The sequence below is a fragment of the Lycorma delicatula genome, chromosome 5, assembly GCF_047948215.1.
Source record: "Lycorma delicatula isolate Av1 chromosome 5, ASM4794821v1, whole genome shotgun sequence".
NCBI lineage: Eukaryota > Metazoa > Arthropoda > Insecta > Hemiptera > Fulgoridae > Lycorma > Lycorma delicatula.
In genome coordinates, this window is record NC_134459.1 from 86,737,130 (window position 1) to 86,760,196 (window position 23,067).

Consider the following 23,067-nt stretch of genomic DNA (forward strand, 5'->3'; position numbering starts at 1 on the left):
ATGGAAAAGGGAAAAGAAACAAGAAAGGGGAAAAAGGGAATATGAATGGGGAATGGAAAAGGAAAGGGGTAGGAATAATTTATGAAATGATATCTTAGTTTTAGTAGATTTTCATTATATTTTTTTTATTGCTAAAGAACATATTAATAATAATAATTGAAAAAAAATTTCAGTAACTATAATATATTATTAGAACATGATTAAAATCTTCTTTTTTTTTTTACTGAAAATTTACTTTTTCTTTTGATAAGTCGTGATAAATTTTTTTCAATATTTTATTTTAGATTTGGGTTTGTATACAGTAATGATTATAAAAATCATAGTAAAGTAATTCAATGTTATTTATTTTTTCCGTAAAAATAATTTTCAATGTTTTTTTTTTTTCCGGTAAGAAAACTTTCTTTCTCTTTCTTTGATCTGTAATGATTTTTTTGTCTATGCAAAATGAAAGGGCGGATCAGAGTTCGAAACCAGAATCTTTAGGGTGAATAGCAAAAATATGAGGTATTTTATAATACCTCTCCAGTATGAAAGTTTTTCTCGTGTTGAAACGGCATTTAACAGGACGCTGAGATGCAGGAAAATATCGTAATTGATTACAGAACATGCTTCACTCGAGCGAAACCGATTACCGCATCCAGTTAATACAACAATTTTTTTTTTTTTTTTTTTTATAATAATTTCACATTTGTTAGGTTTTTTTTTATTACTTCTTAGTTAATCATTAATATAAGCGGCAATTCGAACCTACTTTTAAAATGAAATAAGCATTAGCTAATGAAACAAATCAGAATAATACTTTTTAAAATGATATTGAGTGTAAACATGAATATTACGTAGATATATTTTTTTTAAAGTGGTATAAATACCGTTTGGAGAATCAGTTCAGTTAAATCACTGAACAATTATTATCTGTTCATATAATATTAATCACTGAAGTTGACGTATTTTATCTCCAGCAATAAATATAAGTAGTATACTCGACATAGACTATATTTTACGATTGTTTTTAATTAAAATTTCATTGCAATAACTTAAAGGACTGTCCTCAGATTTCCTTGCATAAAGCGCATATTAATAAAATTGTGTGTAATATTTGTCAGATATAACAAATGTGACTTGCAATTACTTTTATGTAGGTTACATAATTTATTATAACACAAATTTTTACAATTAATGAAGAAAAATGAATAATATTAAGTTTACGGTTTATCAAGAGTAACCTTGATATATTTTTTTCACTTTATTGATATTATTTTCACCTTTTTAATCTTTTATTTTTAAATAAACTGTTTCAAAACAAGGGACATTCACAATTATTCATTCAGTTGATACTATGAACGATTATTGTGAAACTTGTTTTGGTAAATGAACACCATGGCCTAAGTTCAAATCTGACATAGACAGTCAAGTCTATTTTTAAGTAATAATATCATTTAAGTGCTTATAAAATTACACTACTTTAATAAATTTTAATATTTAGAATAATAAGAAGTGTTAATCACTGCGTACTCTAAGTTTTCACTTTTAGGAGTGAAAAACCAAACTACGTATATATATACGAGGTGCGACAATAAAGTAATGAGACTGATTTTTCTTTCCAAGATGTGGCAACCCTGCAGCTTGCGTAGGTACACCGTCTTTGACCTTGGTCTATAAGCTACTTCTAGTCCAAGCGGCACATTGATGCAACTGCTCAGTCGTGAGTTGTGCTGTAATAAGTGAACACGTGTTTGTGTCTCTCGTCACAGAAATGAAACCGCAAAATATTGCGCAACGGTATACCATTTCTTTTTGCGTTAAATTGGGTGAAAACGCGACGACAACTTATGGTAAGCTTTAGAAGGCTTTTGGAGAGGAGGTTATGTCAAGAGCTCAAGTTTTTCGGTGGCATAAAATTTTTAGTGAAGGCAGAACTAATGTTGAAGATGAAGACCGCAGTGGACGACCATCAACCTCACGGACAGATGTCAACTTGACCAGGGTGCGTGAAATCGTACGATCTGATCGAAAATTATCCGTTAATATGATTGCAGAAGAACTCAACATCGATCGATAAACGGTTCGTCTAATATTAACTGAAGATCTTGGTATGAGAAAGATTTGTGCAAAAATGGTCCCCAAAAATCTCACACAACAGCGAGAAACACCGAAAAATGTGGCAGCCGATCTGTTAGAGCAAACGAAAATCAATCCAGATTTGAGCCGTGTTATCACTGGTGATGAAGGTCGGTTTTTTCAATACGATCCAGAGACAAAACGCCAAAGTTCACAGTTCGCAATGGTGCTCAAAGAGATCACCCAGACCAAAAAAAGCTCGCATGTCAAAGTCAAAAGTGAAATGCATGCTTGTGTGTTTCTTCAATTCCAAGGGAATTGTTCATAAAGAGTGGGTGCCTCCTGGACAAACAGTTAACCAATATTTCTACAAAGAAATTTTAGAACGAGTTCTTCGTGTCTGTGCCAACATTGCTTATAATTGGATTCTGCATCACGATAATGCGCCATCCCATACTGCTCTATCAGTACAGCAATTTTTAACCTCAAAACAAATTTCAGTACTACCACAGCCACCTTATTCTCCAGATATCGCTCCGTGCGACTTTTTTCTATTTCCAAGAGTCAAAATGGCGGTCAAGGGACACTATTTTGAAACAACACAAGATATCCAAAAAGCTGTGACGAGGGTCTTGGAGGATATTACAGAAGATGAGTGACAGAAGCGCTGGAATAAGTGTGTGCAATCAGAGGGGTACTTTGAAGGAGACAACACTAAACATGACTAAAACGGTAAGCAACATTTTTTTTTCACATCAGTCTCATTACTTTATTGTCGCACCTCGTATATATATAAATGTATTTTTTTTTAATTGTTCATGTTAGATTTTTGCAATAGTAATAAGTAAGTATTTTGTATGAGTTTATTTGCTGTAAAAGAAAACTACTTTCTATTTTGTTTCCTTTAAATTTTCTACGGTGTTCTTTCATAGGTTTGGAGAAGGCCTTTTTTCCTTTCTTCTGAAACAAATGATGTTTTTTGGGGATTTTTCTTCCTAGAAACCAACTTTCTTTCCTTTCTGAAGTTGTGTTTATTAAGTATTATGTCTTGTTTAATTCCTATTATTTCTAGATATTCTCCAGTTTGACTCTCCATCCATTATCTAAATCAGTTTTACTATTTTCAGAAGTTATGTATTTTTAGTTAAACTTTCTTTACTCATTTTCTGAAGGTGTCGATAAAAAGTAACTCTTCCTTTCCTAATTTGATCTTTGAATCTAATTTGATTTTTGTACAAAATTTGTACAGTTCAGAGTTTGATCTTATCCCATAATTTTCATCTTCGTTAATAGTAGGACCCAATACTTTTTTTTAGAGTTCTCCCTTTTTTCTAAATTTTCAGTTATAATTTTACATCTTATTAAAAATAATGTATATGAGTTCTGTATGTATTCTGAATTTCTGATTTTACTTCTTCGTTGTATTGTTTTAATTAAAATTTTTTAGATAAACGTATTTTTTTGCTCAAACACGTAACTTTCAGTAAAGGTTTTTTTCTATGTTTTCTTCTTTAATCGTAACTGCCCTTATTCAACTTTTAGATTAATATTTTCTTAAAGTATAGTAAAAGTTTTCTTAATGTTTCCATGACTTGTTATGAGTACATCTGATAAATTTTTGTTTTTGGGATATATTTTATTTTTCAAATAAAATTTTTAGACCTATTTTTCTGCTGTTTTGTTAGGAAATTCTAACCTAATTTTTAGTTTTTATAAGTCTAGATTATTATAACTAACTAATCTGATAAAGCTAAACAGTCTATAGAGTTTTTAATTCTTTCCAGTTTTGTATATGTATTGACATTATATTCTTCGAGCTTTTTCCATCCTGTAGAAGCTTTTCCTAAAGCATATTTGAAAAAAGTAGAGGTAGTCCATCTCTTTGTCTATATAAAGTTACAATTTTGATAAGTTTTGGAAGATTTCCCTTAAATTTAACTTTAGAAGTTGTGTTTGTGTTTATCTAGTTACTCCCATCTGCTTCAAAATGTTTTAAATTTGCCTAAAAATTAAATTGTTTTAAAATTAGCAAAAGGGGCTTCGATAAAATCATAAAGCTTTTTTGAAATCTTCAAAAATGAAGTTTAATTTTTTATTAAATATTTTTAATATCTAATTATCCGTTTTAAATTCAAAATTTGGTAAGGATAAGGTCTTTCATTTTTAAAATCTGCTTAATATTTCAAGTCTAATTATTTAATTGTGGATTTAAGATTTAGAGGTGGGTTTTGGATGTAATCTTGTATTGTAGTAGTAAGGGAGAAATTCTTTTGTAATTATTTATCTCCTTTGTTTTATATAACGTGGCTTAGAACCGTTTTTCGATCATCTGGGATTTGTTTAGTTTCCTTTATTTTATACATTTTATCTTTATTAATATTTTTAACCTTTTTTTTTCGCTAGTTTCTAAAATTTCTGCGGATGAGTTATCTTTACCTAAAGCCTCATTATTTTTAAGTTCTTTAAATAGCTTTTTTTTGAAATTTTTATTTAAATAATATTGTAAAAATTAAGTTTTCTGATTGGTTTTTCACAGTTTTGGAGTTTTCATCGTAGTTGTTAAAAGTTGGAAATATTCTTCGTTTTTTCTAGCCAACTTATAATTATAATTTCTTTCTTTAACATATAAGGATTGAGGCACATATCCGGTTATACATTTTTTAAAAGTGATAAAATAATTTCTAGTACTACATTTCTGATATCTTCTTCAATTTTTTCAAATTAATCTACGAGTATTTATTAATAATGGAATTATTTTAAAAAAACCGTATCTTGTTAGAACAGCAAATAATAAACTTAGAAAGAAACGATGATTCCTGTCTCACTGGTTACGCCCCTAGTTGTCTTATTAAGTGATAATAGTTAAATTCAGTGACAGGTATTTGACGGTATTTAGAAGTTTACGAATTACTATAATTAACTTTGCCCGGAAACCATTACATATCACTCACGTACTGTACATTACCGCTTCTCAACAAAGGAATACGGTTGCCTGCAGGTTGTAACTGATTTAAGTCGGTGTACCAAACATTCTAAATCTGATATTAAACCAGTTGTTCTGTATTTAAATGAACATTAATGTCTGTCTGCAAGATACTCTAGATGTTACCTAAAACATTTTCTAAATTTACCTAAAGTTTAAGAATTTTGGTGGGGAATAACAGTTTTTCGTTACATATATAATCTGAAAACATTGGAATTTAAAAAATTTAAACAAAATGAATGATTAGTTACCTTTCCTCGGCTATTCTATATACTTATACCAACGATTCATTTATACTATAACTCTATCTGCTATTCCTATCAAATTATTTGTCTTTTATCACCTTCTATTTCTTCGTAGATATATCTTACTACGTGTGGAAATGCTAGTACATACGTAATTTCTGGTTAGGTTTCCTCCTATGTACCTAAGTGTTACTTAAATAAACCAACCGAACATTCCATTTCTCTATTTCCTAACCTTTCCGTATGTTGTAGTCATCTTTTTGCCGTCCTTCCCTAAAAATGGTTTCATTTTTACTTCCTTGTACGAAGTAAAGGAAGTACTGTGTTCGCGGAAAATTTCGGTTTTCAAATTTCAACGGAAATATCCATGTTGACCATCCCTGAATCCATTTTGACTACTTTCGACGTGACGTCTGTACGTACGTATGTATCCCGCGTTACTAAAAAACAGTTAGCCGTAAGGTGTTGAAATTTTGGATTTAGGAATGCTGTAACATCTAGTTGTTACTTTAATAGGCGTATAACGAAGTCATGTGGTGCCCACATCAGATTTCAAATTTTTATTTTCTTTCTATAACATGTATTATTTTTACTTCTGTTTATTATTTCTAGTTGGCCTTAAGATATGTGACTTTTTTAATATTTTTTTTTCAGTAGTTATCTTTTGTATTATTATTCATATTTTAATATCTCTAATTAGAATATACATATATATGTTTGAAGTATCTTTAACTCTTCGTAAAGTTATATGATTGGTAAACTTTTGTAGTAAATTATTTTACTGACTTTTTATAAATTATATTTCTGTCATTGCATTTTAGTTGTTTAAAATATTTTGTTGTTTAGTGAGTTCATGCAAGTACATATGTATATTAATTTTTTAAAGATAAATATAATTGTGACTGAATTTTCTCGTGGTAAAATAGATAAATGAAAGTTCCTAAAACAGTTCAAGTAAAACTCGGACAAGGAATGAAACATTTTAAGTAGGCTAACGAAAAAGGAATTAAAAAAGAAAAAACTGCTTTTTTTATGAATGTTGAATTTTATTGGAATAAATCATTTACATTTTGAAAACCGGAAACTAAAGATTAGAACCTTTTTTTTAACATCCGGAACCACCTTTAGGTATGCTTTAGAGGATAAGTGAATGATTTTTGTAGCGTGTGAAAATGCCATGCCTGATCGGGATTCGAACCTAGGATTTCTGGATGAAAGACTGAAACGCTACCACTCGCGTCACGGAGGCCGGCAAAGATTAGAACCTTAAATTAAATTTATACATTCCAGTGTTATAAGATAGAAGATTTAAAAATATTACACTATGGGAAGTATTTTTGTTTAAATAAGAATTGATAAATTTATATGAAATGCTTGACAAAAGAAGTAAACTGAATGTTTACAATTTAAATAAGATAGCTAGTACTAGATAATTTGTTAATAGAAGGAAATGTAAAAGAAATTAATTCTACAGAATCGCCATGGGTTGTAAGAAAGGATGAAATCCGCGAATATTTAAGGTTACCGTACATTCTTGAGGAAACCCAACGTATAAGTGCGAAATAGATACCTAAGCTAAATAAAGACATTGGACAAGAGTAGAAGTATTAGGTGTCTAAACGTGTTGGACCTGGGTTATTCTCTGCGATCGATTTTACCATTCAATACTTAAATATCAATTATGACTCACAATCTAGTTAGTTATATTTGATTTAAATTTTCTTATTTTTATATTACTTTTATGTATCTACTATGAGAAAGAATTAAGCCGCCGATTAGAATTATTTGTGAATTATTGATGTACTGAAGGCTATTGCGATGTGATCAATCGTGCTATCGACTCATATTATTACATTTATGAATCGTCCTACTACCTGTTGTTTGTGTTGAATTTTTTTTGTTAAACTTCTTTAATAATTTGTTTCCTATTGTAATCTGTTTTTTGTTTCATTGTGATTATTTCTGTGTTTCGATATTACGCTGATGTTAAATACTCGTTATGAGAGAGGTAATATAAACTATTGGTGTTGATATTTCACGAGGAGTATCTACGGGTACTCTTCATTCGTGTCATTATTTTTCAGTCCATTTTCTTACGGTTTCGATTGTAAATAAAGTACAGCAGCAAAAAAAACTGATCTTTATCGGAATTCCCCCCCCCCCAAAAAAAAACACTTAATTTTTTAACCAATCGGCCAAAAATCGATGTATTTTTAAAATCCAATAACAGTATAATAGTAGGAAGTATTGGTATTAACAATAACCAAGTTGGAGAAATAACACAATAACATGCTCTTTTATACAGGTCATTTTAAAAATATTCTCCATATTAACATATTTTACTTATTAAAAATATAAGCATTATTGCTTACAATTATAAATATAAATTTTAAATATAATCAACCAAACTTAACCTATTCTCGTTTCGATCGCTAACCTCGACTAATTAACAGTAATGTTTTGATTATTTAAGTAATAAATAATTACAATATTACAGAATTTATTATTTAAATATTCCAAAAATGAGTGTTAATAAGTAATGTTAGCAAGCGAAGCGAGCGTAGGTTAAGTTTGGTTAGGTTACATTTATATGTAACGGGTAGTTACCGGAGGCTAAACAGGAAAAAGAAAGAAAGGTTACATTTATATAAATTATGTTGTTGTTTTTGTCTTCAGTCATTTGACTGGTTTGATGCAGCTCTCCAAGATTCCCTATTTAGTGCTAGTCGTTTCATTTCAGTATACCCTCTACATCCTACATCCCTAACAATTTGTTTTACATATTCCAAACGTGGCCTGCCTACACAATTTTTCCCTTCTACCTGTCCTTCCAAAATTAAAGCGACTATTCCAGGGTGCCTTAGTATGTGGCCTATAAGTCTGTCTCTTCTTTTAACTATATTTTTCCAAATGCTTCTTTCTTCATCTATTTGCCGCAATACCTCCTCATTTGTCACTTTATCCACCCATCTGATTTTTAACATTCTCCTATAGCACCACATTTCAAAAGCTTCTAATCTTTTCTTCTCAGATACTCCGATTGTCCAAGTTTCACTTCCATATAAAGCGACACATATAAATTATAGGTTATATTTATAGCCGGTCTCTGTGGCGCGAGTGGTAGCGTCTCGGCGTTTCACCTGGAGGTGCTGGGTTCGAATCCCGGTCAGGCGTGGCATTTTTCACACACGCTACAAAACATTCATCTCATCCTATGCGGAATGAATTGCTTTGACTCCGGACCCGGAGGTAAAACAAACCAAAAAAAAGAAGAGATTACATTTATAAAATAAATAAATATAAATGGTTGTATCTGGTTATTGGGTTATTTCTCCTACCAGGTTAATGTCAATATTTCTTGCTATTTTCAGTTATCTCCAGGTGAAAAACTTGCAAAATTTTGGGAGGGGAGAAACGAAAAAGTACCAATTTTTATTTTGTATTTTGAAACATACACATTCCCACCTAATTCTTATTGGATATTAAAAATGCATCGATTTTTGGCCGATGGGTTAAAAAATTAAGTGTTTTTTTTTGGGGGGGGGGGGAATATTTTTGGCTAAAACTTAAGTGTTTTTTGAGGGAATTCTGAAAAATATTCAAAAAAAAATATACATTTCAAAAGATAAGACAAAATTTAGAATATGAAAGTTTAGAATATGAAAGCAGGTATTTAATAATCTACCGTGTACATTTTCTGTACGTTTTGATTAGAAGATTAATATAGAACGTAGAATAATGGATAAATCCCAAAATCAAAACACCTGACTGATAATAAAAATAAATATATTAATAATTTATATTTATAAACTAATAAAAGAGTTTAATCAATTTTTAAATGTTATTATGTTACAGCGATGCCGGGATACGCCATTCTTAGTATCGTACTTAGTTCTATTGTGGTTGCTTTGGCAGTAGCGTCTCTGTTCATTTACAGGTTAGTAATTTTTTTTCCTATTTTGTTTATTTTTCTTTTTTTATCATATATTAGTACAATGTCGTTTTCACAAATAAATTACATGAAAAATTTTTAAAAAACCTTTAGTTTTTTAATTATAGCTATATGAAAATAAAAAATCCAGCCTAAAATATAAAGCATGTTAATTGGCAGAAAATATACTTTTATTCAAAGATAAAAGACGATGTTTACGTTGAATTATAACATCCCTTATGAAAATATACCTTAATGCAGATAAATAATTGCTTATCTTTCTATATTTAGAATAATTATTAATGTATATATTTTGAAATCTAATAATTTGTTTATGTTCATTATTAATTCGTGTAATATTCTTTAAGTAAAGTTCTATTTTATCATGTTTTTTATCAATAATAATTGTAACGTATATGAAAATGAGCGGGTAGTTTTAATGGTATACACGAAAACATAAGAAAATTTTGTAAAACTTATGTGCCTTCTTGCTACCACATTTTTAAAATAACTACACTTGTTTCCGGACTAGAAAATAAGTTAAACTATTTATCAGTGTCTTTTTTAAATCGGTTTCACTGAACGGTTAAATTTTTTCTCTTGTTTCTTTCTGTTTTTCTTTCTTTTTTTTTTATTCCAGTCTAAGACAAGTCAATAAGGTTACAAATACGCATCCACTTCGTGTAAATTATCACGATATCACCAGTAATAAATTGTAGGAAAATAAAGTTATTAAAGTGATAATTTCTTACTTAATTTTTTTTATGTTTCATAATCGAATTTTTATTATAGTTTTATTAATTTTAATTGAAATTATTTGATTGTCGTTATCGGATGCTAAGTCCAGTAAAATCAGCTGTAATCAAGATTGATGATAGCAATATGAGTAAATATTGATAATTAATAAATATTTCATTAAATTACATCCTGGTAGCGTCTTATTTTATTATACGATAGATTTTTAAACTCACATTCTATCAGATGATGATCAAATATATAGTAATAAAAGAAAAATATTTTAACTTCTGTTAAAACCAACTTCAATTATAGAGTGTATACACCACTAATAACTTTACAAAAAAAAAATTGTAATTTATTAATTATCCCCTAATTATTGATTATTATTTGTGATTGCCTTGAAAGTTCTCATTTAACAGCAATAAAGAAAGTGAAACTTGATTACGGGAGTTTGACGGTTGTTAACCATAGTAACTCAAGAGATTCTTTTTTAAGTAATCACGAAGAAAATTTAATAAAGTTTGATTGGTCTCTTACTCTAAAAAAATCTGCTAAGAATTAAGAAGTCGACTCCAAAATGTTTCTTTTTTTGTGTAAGGTATAGTATTCGTAAATAAAAGAAGAAAAATTTAATGTTTGGGATTAAATAATTAAGAAGGCAGCATTTCAGTTGTTTAATTTTTAAAATGATAACGTATAATTTTTTCAGCTAAACTTTTGCCTGTCTATATTACATTGGTTTTTCTTTCGTTTGCATTATAAAATTATATAAACTTTGCCGTAATTTTTTTCACATTCAGTATATTCAAAAAAAAAAAATTCAAATGTAATTATCTTTATTTAACGAGAATTAAAATGTGTTACGAAACTTCAGCTTCCCAGTTAACAGAACTGTTTCAAGTACAGATAAGGGTTCTTCTTTTTTGCTTAGCATTTGTTCCGTGTGAAGGTGGGATCCGCTTGGTGGCTAAGATTACTCCATTTGACACGGTTGTGAGCCATGTCGGGTGAAGCAGAGCCATCTTCAAGGTCTGCGTGAAGCGTATCGGCGCAGCGTGGCTTTAGTCAATCCTTAGGTCGCTGGCTGTCGATGGTTAGTTGTAGGCGTTTTTGGCGATAGAATATATATCGGGGCGTAGGAAGAACCATTTTAGTTGGGTCTCGCGTAGGTTTTTGGTGATGGGCGCAATACCGAACTTATTTCGCAAGAAAACGTTGTTACCTTATGCAGATAAATAATATAAAACATTTCAACCTTCCATCTTAGCATTTGTGTTTCCATAACAATGGAAACACAAATTGTTATGTATGTAACACACATTGTTATGGCAAGGCCATATCACCTCAGTTGTGGGCCACCATTCGGCGCTGCGGCGCCGCAATCGGTTGCGGCGAATCGGATGATGGTTTGATTAACCTTAGACTTGAATCGCAATTTCATTCGTTTGTCACACATGATACTAGTCGTCGTCTTCCATTTCAGCTAGCCTGAGTTGATAAGAATTACTTTTATTGTATTATCAATATTTCTATAAGAAATTATTTTTTTTAAAAATAAACTAACTTAGGGCTACGCTAAATAGCCTTGGACACTAGGACATTCTTTTCTTCTTCCAAAATTCTTTCATTCTGTGTCGTAGCTGCTGTTTACTCTCTTCAGTCCAAGCTTCCTTATTAATATTTTTCTTTTCTTTTTCTGGAAATTCCGTTTCAGTTAATGTTTTCCTGATCTCTGTTCAAAATTTGTTTTTTTTAATAAATTTTTAAATCCATTTCTGCCTCTTGAAACCTTTTTATGGTTTTCCTTTTTTCAAAAATATTGAAAATTTATTTAATTTTGGTACACTGAAGAATTTTTCGTAGTAATATAAGTTTCTCTTCATTTTTTCTAAATTTTGATAAATTTTATGTTGGTCTTAATTTGTAAATCCCGTTTTTCAGTTTAGGTCTGTAAATTCCTCTTAAAATCGTTTTTTCTGTATTCTCGACATTTGTTTTTTCGAGAAGTTGTTCAAGCATTCTAAACCGTATAAGAATGACTTTTTTTAAATCACTATCTTATAATACAGAAGTTTCTTGAGGTTGATATTTTTATTGTAGATTGTGCCGTCGCATGATATGCAACTTCTGTTTTACGTGCCCTAATTTTCATCCTTCCTCTAATAATGTTCGGGCTGATGATTTCTCCGAGGCATTTCAACTTCGTTAGTCATTTGACGTTTTTTCCTTCAAATATTACAATTTTTCTCAATGGGATTCTTTAACGTTCGAGATCCACTCCATGATTTCATATTATATATGTAGGCCTATCTTTTTTCTAGCTCTACCGATTTTATCGTTCCTTTTTCCAGATTGTTTTGCAAGGGTCACCAGATCGTTCGCAAAAGCGAAGTTGTTAGTTCGGAGATATTTAAATTTTTTCCGAATTTTACTTAATCGTAAATTTCGAGTTCTTTAAACTTTTCTGCCTACAGTCTGACTACTTCCTCAAGAGCATTAATTGAAAAAGGAACATAGTTTTCATCTTGACTAATTCCAGCATTTATCTCGATTAGTTCGGAAAGTCGACTCAAAAATTTTAATTTTGATAATATTCTTCTATCTTGTTCTATCTATTATGTTATTTTCCTTCCTTGTTTTATTGGTTTTAGAGATTTGATTACCTCTCGAATTTCATCGCGGTTTGGTGACTATGAAAATGGGTTTCTTTTCTCAATTTCTTCAAATTCAAACTTCTTTACGGGTATTGGGCAATTGAGAAGGTTTCCAGAAGTTTTAAATTTTCTTTCGGTTCTTTTAATATTTTTCCTTCTTCATTTTTAAAATTAAAACATGTGGCCTGATAATTTTGCACTTAAAATTTTTACATCTGGAAGAAATCTTGAGTTATTTTTCTAAGAATTTTCGATTTTAATTGTTTTTTTCACGTTTCGAATTTTTCTATATGTTCCTTTTTTAATCCTATTCCAATTTTTCTGTTTTTTATTCAAATTATGGTTTTTTGCAACCTGTTATTCTTCCTGTTAATGCTTCCTCAAGGATTTAATTATCTTAATGGTTTTTTTTCTCAGATTCTGTCTGATATTCCTTCTAAGTATCTTTTACTAGCCCCGATTTTTCTCATAATCTTTACTACCTTATTTTTGACTGCTCTATTTTATTCTGCAGGATTTCCTTCTTCATCAACTTTCTGATCCTTTCTTATCAATATTTGTAATTCCCATCGTATTCCTAAAACATTTGAGTGTTCCTGTATTTTGCATTCGATCCTCTTCATGAATGGGTCCAGTTGAAATAATATTACAAAGAATAATAAATTTAATCACTGCCTACATTTATAAATAGCTTGATTAACTTACATAAAAATTAAGGGTTTACGTAAATTTATTGTTTGCCTATTGATATTTGTACGATTATATTAGTAATAAGGAGAGAAATTTGGTCGTGGAATTTTAACTTCTATATAGTTCAACTCTGATACTATACCATTTTTTAAAACCCCGAAAAATAATTAATTCGTAATTCTATAAACTTCTATTAATTATTCCCTTGTATAATGTAAATAAATTCATAAATTGTAAATGTAAATAAATTCAGATCTTACAATAGGTACACAAAATGTAAACGAGAGCATTTTGTTTCCAATGAATATGAAATTAAATATTTTACTTTAAATAAGTAGATGCGACAGGACAACCATACAAATACTGAATGTAATGGTACGTATGTACATATTTCATTATTTTAATCATTTCATACTATTTTCGTTTCAAAAGCAGGAGCAGGTTATTATAGTAAAATTGTCAATTATATTTCATCATTTTATTCTTGTTTTCAGTTCTTTGTTCATTGATATGAAATGCAATTTGATATCATCATTTTGCAACATTTTGTGAAACCAGATAAAACATAATTCTCTCCTTTATTTTAATTTATATTTGCAACTATTTTCTTAAATGCTTTCAATATGTTTTTAAATTATAATTTAGGGGCTCAATAATATGTATTTTGTATTACAATAGGTTTGTTATTTTGTATTACAATATCGTATATCGTTAAACAGCATAAAATATATGATTATTACACTCTAAATACCGTTTATATCGAAACTACTTAATGCAATTTTTAAAAATTACAATAACAAATTATAACAGAATATTAAACATTTTAAAAATACACCATTTTCTACATTTTAAGGTATTTACTGAATGGAAAAATGGGCAGGGTTCATCTCGTAACTGATGTTTTTACGATTTTTTTTTTGATGATGTATTTTTTACTACACATGAACTGTATGATTAGTAAAAATTAATTTACTCATTAAACCTAGATTTCATTTAAAATTTGGTTTATGTATACAAGATAAATTTATAACTTTCTATAATTTAATAACATTATATAGTTTACATATTTTTCGATAACAGGTAGCATTTAAATATATATCGATAAACAGGTAGCAAATTAAATTTAAAGTGTAAGCACGCTTATTCAGCTAGGCAATCGCCACACACGAGGTTCACCACACACTTTCACTCTAACTCTATTATGATTTCATGTTTACTTTTACTTTGGGGGATAAACACATCCCTAGTGTTTACATTGATTGACTTTTACCTGCTTAAATTTATTTGGAGATTATAAAACTATAATGCACATCTTTTTTTCTAAAATTATACATATTATTGTAGAATTTATGATATTAGCTGTATAACTAGTTAAGCTATAATTTTTGTAGCACGAAATTTTTACCAAAATAAACTGTGTTAAAATAATAAGTGGGATTGTATTGTTAAAAAAATCTTAGAATTTATTTTGTGAAATAAGAAAGAAATTTATAAAATAAAAAGTTAAATTTAAAAAAAAAACTAGTGTTACTAATATAATTGAAATTAAAATAAAATTAAAAATTTATAACTCGAGAGCTACATATCAGTAGAGACCCGTGATCTGTAGAGGAAAAATAAATATACCAACCGAGTTAGGGTTTTGGGAATAATACTTCAACGCAATTTTTTATCGTAATAAAAAACTGTTTTTTATTTAGAATAAAATAATAAGATTTTTATTCGCTGTTTAAAAAAAAGAGGATTACTGAAAATAAATCTCAATTGGAATTTAATTGGATGTCTGGAGTTTTTATGTTAATCACTAGCTGATATTCCTCCAGCTGATATGACAGAAGAAATATCCTAACTGACATTGTTTGCTGTTAACAATTCTTATTTGTAAGCATACTCAAAATTAAAAGTTTAGTCAAAATTGCAATTAAATTTTTTTAAGGAAATCGTTTCAATTTTTAATTGCATTAATAATTTATCCCTGAAATATTTTACTATGATTAATTCGTAGCTTATAAATCATAAAAAAATAGTTCTCGCGAGGCGGGGAAGAAACTCTCGCTTAAATTTCAAAAAAAGGTTTAATGAAAATTACATTAATTTAACTTACTAATCTTCAACCCTGTTTTTTTCTATGAACATTACATTTTTTCTTTAATTGTCCTTAAATTATTTCTAAAGATCTTTTTGAAAACTAAAAACCATTTTAATAGATTTGGGGAAGTTTTGTTATTTCATTTAATTTTTTTACTACGTTTTGAGCGAGTAAATGCCTAAACTATATTTTATGTTAGGAGGAGGCGGTACATACATTAATAAAAATTTCATGTGATGAAACAGAAAAAATTACTAACATTTAACATTTAAATCATGTAAACTGAAACGATAGATTAAAATACCAGTAATTTTATTTCTGAAATTTTATTAAAACATGTTATGTCGTCTTCACGTGTAAAGGTATTTGCATTACTATTAATGGTATGCAAATAGTAAAACAGATATAAATCAAAATAATGGACAATAATTAAAATGAACAAAATATATATATATACATCTTAGTTGCTATTTACAAACGCAATTTGTATTATATAAACAATATACCGATAGCGCTCTTTACGGTTTATACATACGCTGTTTAAGTAAGTTTTGTAAGTTAAACCCCCTTAACTTACAAAACATGATGTTAATATCGTTTTCATAACTTTTTAAAAAAAAAAAGTTTCAACATTCTAAAAGAATCCATTAACATTTTAAAAAAGAAAATTTCTTGGAAAGTGGGATATGTGCATTCTACACATCACTGTCTAAGTCCTTCAATACTTAGAAATTTTCTGTTTAAAAAATTAATATAAGATAATGACAAAAATTCTGTGATTTATATAAGATTTATTTGTTTTTAAAATGTATTCAACTCTAAAATTAATAGAAAATGATTTTTTTTTTTTAAAGTGGAAAATATTTTTCTGAATGGTTCTGCTGGATTTTAAGAAAATACTATTTTTAGATGTTTGTCATAGAAATGCTGACTGTTTTATTCTATATAAAATTTTCTTTTCAACCTTATTGACAGTTAAAGAGGGTGCTCGTCACTGTAACTAGATGATAGAGTTTTAAAAAGTTTGGGCTTGCTTCAATAAGCGTTAACCGATTCTGCTACCCGTACAAGAGATAAAAAGTTTTATCAATACTTTCTGTTTTTGTTTTCGTTTCATAAAATTTCTTACTACTAGATGTTAGGCAAAATATAAATGAGAATTCATGTTCTTAAAGCCCGTAGTCGGTTTTAAATTGATGTTAATCAACGATAAGATGTAATGAAACATATTTCACATGAAGCGGAATTTTTTTCTTACCAACTAACATCTGTTGAAGTTATAAATATTTCACTTCACAAATATTTATTAAATGTCTGTTCCAATTTATTATTTCATTGTTCTTTTAGTAATTCCATCAATATTATTCTGGAATTATCAAGATTTGATTATAGATTTTTGTGTATTGTTCACTAGAAGATTTATTAGTAAACTTAAAACATATACTATTTTAAACATATCTATTTGGCCCTTAGAAGTTGTTTTTCCTTCACTACGTATTAATATCTAAATTAAAACACATATCGTATCATGTATCTAATTTATCATTATATAAAAATCTAATGTGAACACCGTATGACTTCCTTGTACGCCTATTAAATTACATATATGTTTTATTACATTTTTTTTTTTTTTGTTAACTATTATTTATTGTATTTTTTATTACAATCACAGGTTAAAAATTATTAATAAATCAATATATTTAAATTAAAAAAAAAAAGTTAAAATGAAAGGAATGATGTCTCGCCGATGTGCCTTTCCCTTGTAAGATCCAAATATTTAATTAATTAAACTTTTATTGGGCAATAACTCTGGAACCAATGAAAATAAATACCGCTTATGATATATTGTTGAAAATCTGTCAATGAGGGCTTATTACTGCATTTATAAAAGTCCAAAATCTCAATTTTTGGATTTTGAGCTTTTTTGGATACTTTTGGTCCAGTAGATTGCAATAAAAAGGGGAGGTGCACAACTAGATATTACAACAGTCCTAAATCTAAAATTTCAGCATTCTACGGCTAATCGTTTTTGAGTTACGCGAGATATATACGCATACTTACGTACGTACGCACATACTTATGTACAGACGTCACGCCGTAACTAGTCAAAATGGATTCAGGGTTGGTCAAAATGGATACTTCCGTTGAAATTTGAAAACCGAAATCTTTCACCATTACAATTCTTTCTTGTACAAATCGATTGTTTTTTCAGCTATGCAGTAGCAGCATTTTTTAAAATCATTTTATCCTTCCAAACGAGTCTTGCCTAAAACTTCTTTTATTTTTGGAAATAGATCAAAATCACTGATAACCAAATCAGGGCGTTATAGTGGGTTTTCGAATAACTTGACTGTCTAAAGCAACACTTAAGTTGTTATAATCAAATCCAGCCGAGTTGTGAAACAAAACAATGATGCCACTTGACAATTGTTCGCGACTTTTTTCTTTTTATTACCCAAAGATTACGAGTTTTATTTAACCGTATGATTGTACATTTGTTCTACATTGTATCAAATCGACGAGTAAAATGGATTTTCTTGGTTTAGAAAACGATCTTCATTATATTTGAATGCAAAAGTTTTGCTTGATTTTCTTTTGTTTCTAAGTAGTTCCTGAACGATGAAAATTCATTGATTGGCCTTGATCTTCAGCCGTTTTATAACATTTATATTTCATCGAAAAATTTAAGAATAACTTTAATTAGTTTTCTTGTAATTTAGGAGGAACTTATGTCATAAATTTTGTTTTGCACTAAACGTGTTCAGTATCAAATATCATAGCCCTTTAAGTCTGAGTAAATAAGGTATTAATCCGTCAATTAGGGATTCTTCCACCATTACAAAGTCCATTTCAGATGTTTTACTTAAGTTTTTTAGTCACTCAAAATGGACACTATGATAAATCTTCTTAGTGAATATTTGATCTTCCTTCATTGAATGTAATTCATCAATTCTCTACACTTGATTCAACCAGTTTCACTATTCACCTGATTTTAACTCATTACTGTAAGCTACTTATACATTTCTTTAAATTCGTTTAAAATACCAACCTTATTTTTAATAAGATAAAACTTGGAAATTCATATTCATTAGAACTCTCTATTTTTACAGATATTTTCAATGTTTTTCAAGACAAACATCTAAAGAGACATTTTAGGCTATATATATTACATAGAAATAAATTACGTCTTTAATCCTTATATTGTTTCTATTTGTTGTTTTATTTGTTTATAATTGGTCTGTCAGTAGTAATACGAGTATATTGATGTGTTTTGGGCAACCAATATCTGATGACAATTTTAATTATCATTATATTAAAATTATAATTTAGTAAAATTACAGATTCTGTTACTTTTATTTTTCTGTTTTTCCAAATGCTTCTTTCTTCATCGATTTGTCGCAACACCTATTCTCATTTGTCACTTTAACCACCCATCTGATTTTTATTATTCTCCTATAGCACCGAATTTCAAAAGCTAATATTTTCTTCTCAGGGACTCCGAAGTTTCACTTCCATATAAAGCGACGCTCCAAACATATACTTTCAAAAACCGTTAATACTACTATAAATATTTTATTAATAAAAGATTATTATAAAAATTTTGAGAAAATAAAAATAAAATATATTATTTGTATAACAATCTAGTATCGATCCAGTATTCTCTACAAAAATTATTTGGTTGGATATTTGAGGAATATTCTAAATTTAGAAATTTATTTTTTTAAACTTTTATTGAGAATGTGTAGAATTGATAGGTTTTAATAAGTTGTAGGTTGTAATGAAATAAAACTTCTTTTTTTTTTAATAAAAAAGAGACATTACACCGTACGTTTCAGAATTTATTAGTCTAGAGAAGATAATAAAAGCTCTAATTATTTTTAGAGAGAATTCCATTGAAAATATTGTTAGAAAAGGAAAGAATACATAGAGAATAATGAATTATTGTGCAGTGTATTGGGAATAAATGTAACAATGGAAATGGGAAAATAATTCTCTGAAACCATTCCTGAATAGGAAAGAACAGAATAGATTGACATAAAAATCTATTCATCACTAGTAATTTCGTTTATACTGATTTACACTGAATTACTAAACTATACCATACTATGGAATTAAATAATTTATCTGATTATTAATATTATATACATTAGGCTTTGTTATGTTATATGCACCAGAGGATGCAAGAAAGCTAACGAGTTATTAAAGCAAATAAAGAATTTATAGCTTTATCTTTCTTTTGATCCGATCTAAGAGATTAATTAATCACGTAAAACTGTGTGAGGAGAAGTGTTTATGAAATTAATAAATTTCCGTACAGTGATGGTGATTGTGTTTGTATTGTATAAGATGAAGTATGTTTTGTCTTAATTGAATATCTTTACCCATATCAAAATATCTTTACCAGTCGATATTCCATGAATCCATCAGGTATAAAAGCCTACTCAATATTTTCTGTAAACATTTTAGGTATATTTCAAAAGAAATACCTATTGTAATTGGTACCATGATTCGACTTCCGAAAAATTTCGACATATCTTCGCGTTTTACACCCCCAGACCACAAAACCACTGTCAGTTTAAAAATGTATATATATCTATATATTTCACTTTCTTGTGGACACGATAACTGCCATAATTTTCCGTCAATCACTTTCATATTAAAAAGAACGACCCAAAATCTCGGTCGAGTTCGTAAATGAGCAAAATCGAACCACGGGGGTTGAAATGGAGAACTTTTTGGAAAAAAGAATCGCTATAACTTTCCTATTAAGTAAAATATCGAATTCGTTTAAAGTTTCTATTATTCTTTGAAAAAGGGCCTAAAACATTCTAAGTAAAGTTTTCTGATATCACCAACTATTTTCCCAGGGAGTGGAAAAAATTGGGAATCGAAGACTCGAAGACAAAAAAAAATCATACCTCTTAATAGGCACAGTATCGAATTGGTTTAAAGTGGTCGTTAGTCCTCTAAACATTACCTAAAACTTTTGTCTGAAACGGATTTTGATATGACCAACAGTTACGGCAAAGGATGACCAAAATAATGCTGGAATTGTAAGAGGATAGGGCTTGTCTTATGTTAAACATGTAAAACTTTTTTTGACATGCAACCATCAACGTTTTGAGTAAATTTGAAGTTTTTCTTAACTTTAAGGTGTAAATTTTTTCTATCCCCTACTTAGCATCGGTGAAATCTACCTCCGCCTTCCAGCGTGCGGAAAGAAATTTTTTAATTACATACTAGATTTTATACGCTTGTATGTTCAGATACAAACATACAAATATATAATATATATATATATATATATATATATATATATATATATATATATATATATATGTCGGAGAGGCGAGGAGATTTGTCAGGGATTCAACGCCTTGTGCTTCACCCATTCCCACCATTACAAGTGGAGAATATATAAGATTACAATAAAGTTCAATTAATAAAAATGAGTAGACAACTCGTACAATGAAATAATCACAAATGATAACCATCACTCATCAATAACTCAGCAGCACACGAATTACAATACAAGATTAATTCAATTTAGAATTCAAATAATACCAAAACAACCCGCGATAGACCGAGGCTCAGGGAAACAACGAATTCGCGATCACCAGGACGTCTGCTCGATCTGGGTTCCAAAGCAAGACTACCTTTTCTCAATATTCTCAAATAATATACCTACTGCATATTTCCTTTTCCTTATTAATTTTATGATACCCCTATCGTCCTGGGATCCCGACTACGTTGACAACCATGTGCCTACCTAGGCCTAAGCCTACCGCAATAAAACAATTTAAACCTTATTTTACAAAACATTACAAGTAATAGTACATTTCTTAAAACTACTAAAAATACAGATATTCTAAAGAATATTCTCATCGTTTTGTCGGAAGATACTCCACTGTACTTTATTCTCCGACATATATATATATATTTGTATACAGACTCAAATATATGTACACGCGCACGCGTGAGCATAAGCAGAAACTAATAGTTTTTCCTTACTAAGAAACACTAGTATTTAAAGCGACTGCTTTTGTTTGCGTAAAATCATAAATTTTAATCAAAGAAACACTTATTTAAATAATGAATGAAAACTAAAACCTGCTGAAAGGAAATTTAAAAATTATATTAAAGTGCTGTTTTCTTGTTAGAAAGAAAGAACTAAACGCGTAGTAAGTTATGTCCTTTCATATTTTAAATTCAATTTAATGATAAAATACCTGATGAATTTTTGTCGAAACATGAACGTAAAGAAAAATTTGTAGCTTGATTCTAGCTTATCAGAAAATTTTGATTTTAATAATCATCAAAATTATTTGGATGTTGTTAGCCAAAATTTGGCATTTTCTTAATGTATATATTATGTATACTATACAACATATAATGGATTATTTTATATTTTTATATCACGGATAGAAAACAAATGAATTATCCATTGAAGTCTCAAACTTCCATAGCAATAAGATAGATTCATACTATCTCTTTCTTTTCATTTTATCCTAAACTATATAAGGACCGTATATTAGTCGTACGGCAATCTGACTGAGGTTTCAGTGGTTTAGACTGTTTTAAAATTAACGCTGTCAATTGAGCTATTTCAAAAGGTATTTATTTTTTAGGAGGAGTAGTTTTTTTTTTGTTTACCGATAGAAATATTTGTTTTATAATGATTCGTAAGTATTATTTGTTTGATAATCGATTATTATTTCTTCATTGTCATTGTTTCTATTTTTTATTTTTACCCACGACGGAATGGAAACGGCATATGTGTTTGGGATAAAAGGTAGTATGTGGGTGTGTGTGTATGTCTGTTACCATACTCCACAAAAACTGTTGGGCCGATTTCTATGTTTTTTTACATTACATAGATATCACCTCACAGCAGCTTCTTAGATTTTTTTTACTGTTATAAGCCACTAGGTGGCGCTGCAGTAGATATGCTTCTTCAAAACGACTTCGTGGATTTTTAAAAACGGTTTAATTTTATCGTTTAATTATTTTTTTTTAATATTCTCTTATATCTAGTCTTCAGTATCTACTCATAATAATCATTGAAAAGGTTTAGCAAGTGGAGTGGCCTTCTAGTTTTAAACTTAAATAATTTTATTTTTAAAAGATTTAGACAAGATTTATCATATCTAATTTATTTTAGTATTTTATTATTTTTCAAACGTTTTAGTTACCATTTTTTTCATTTTAATATGAAATGAGTTAATTATATCCAAAATTTTTTAAATAAATGTTATTACTGGTTAATAAAACTGATTGTTGGAATATACGTATTACATTTTAAATTCCTATTAATTTTTGTATGCTAAAACAGAGAGAAAAGATAAAACAAGTGGCTTAAATACGTAGACAGATTCAGTTAGATGTATAGGCTGAATCATAATTCATATTGTGAAATCCAATTTTACAGGGATTAATATAACCGAAAGGGATTTATTCGTAGGAAGTTCTGCGTAAAGAAAATGTTTTTTAATTCCTCTATTTTTATACAGATTTAATTTTCATTTGTATAAATAAAATTGTAATCTTCCGGTTTTTCTTCCATTAATTGTCATTTTTATTTGTTTTTTATGCTGTATTGTTTTTTTTCCTATAAAATTCTTATTTTTTTAATTTTCTAGGTTTAGATAAAACAATTTCTCTAAAAGTAATTTTTCTTT

General features: G+C 28.8%; 1 protein-coding gene across 1 annotated transcript in view; it reads left to right on the forward strand.

Moving 5' to 3' along the window:
- The window catches only part of LOC142325158 (atrial natriuretic peptide receptor 1), a 1,463,037-nt gene that overhangs the window by 801,314 nt on the left and 638,656 nt on the right, over positions 1-23,067 (forward strand). The window contains exon 9 of the mRNA XM_075366562.1: positions 9,142-9,223. Coding sequence (XP_075222677.1) covers positions 9,142-9,223 — 82 coding nt within the window. The remainder of the gene's footprint in view (positions 1-9,141; positions 9,224-23,067) is intronic.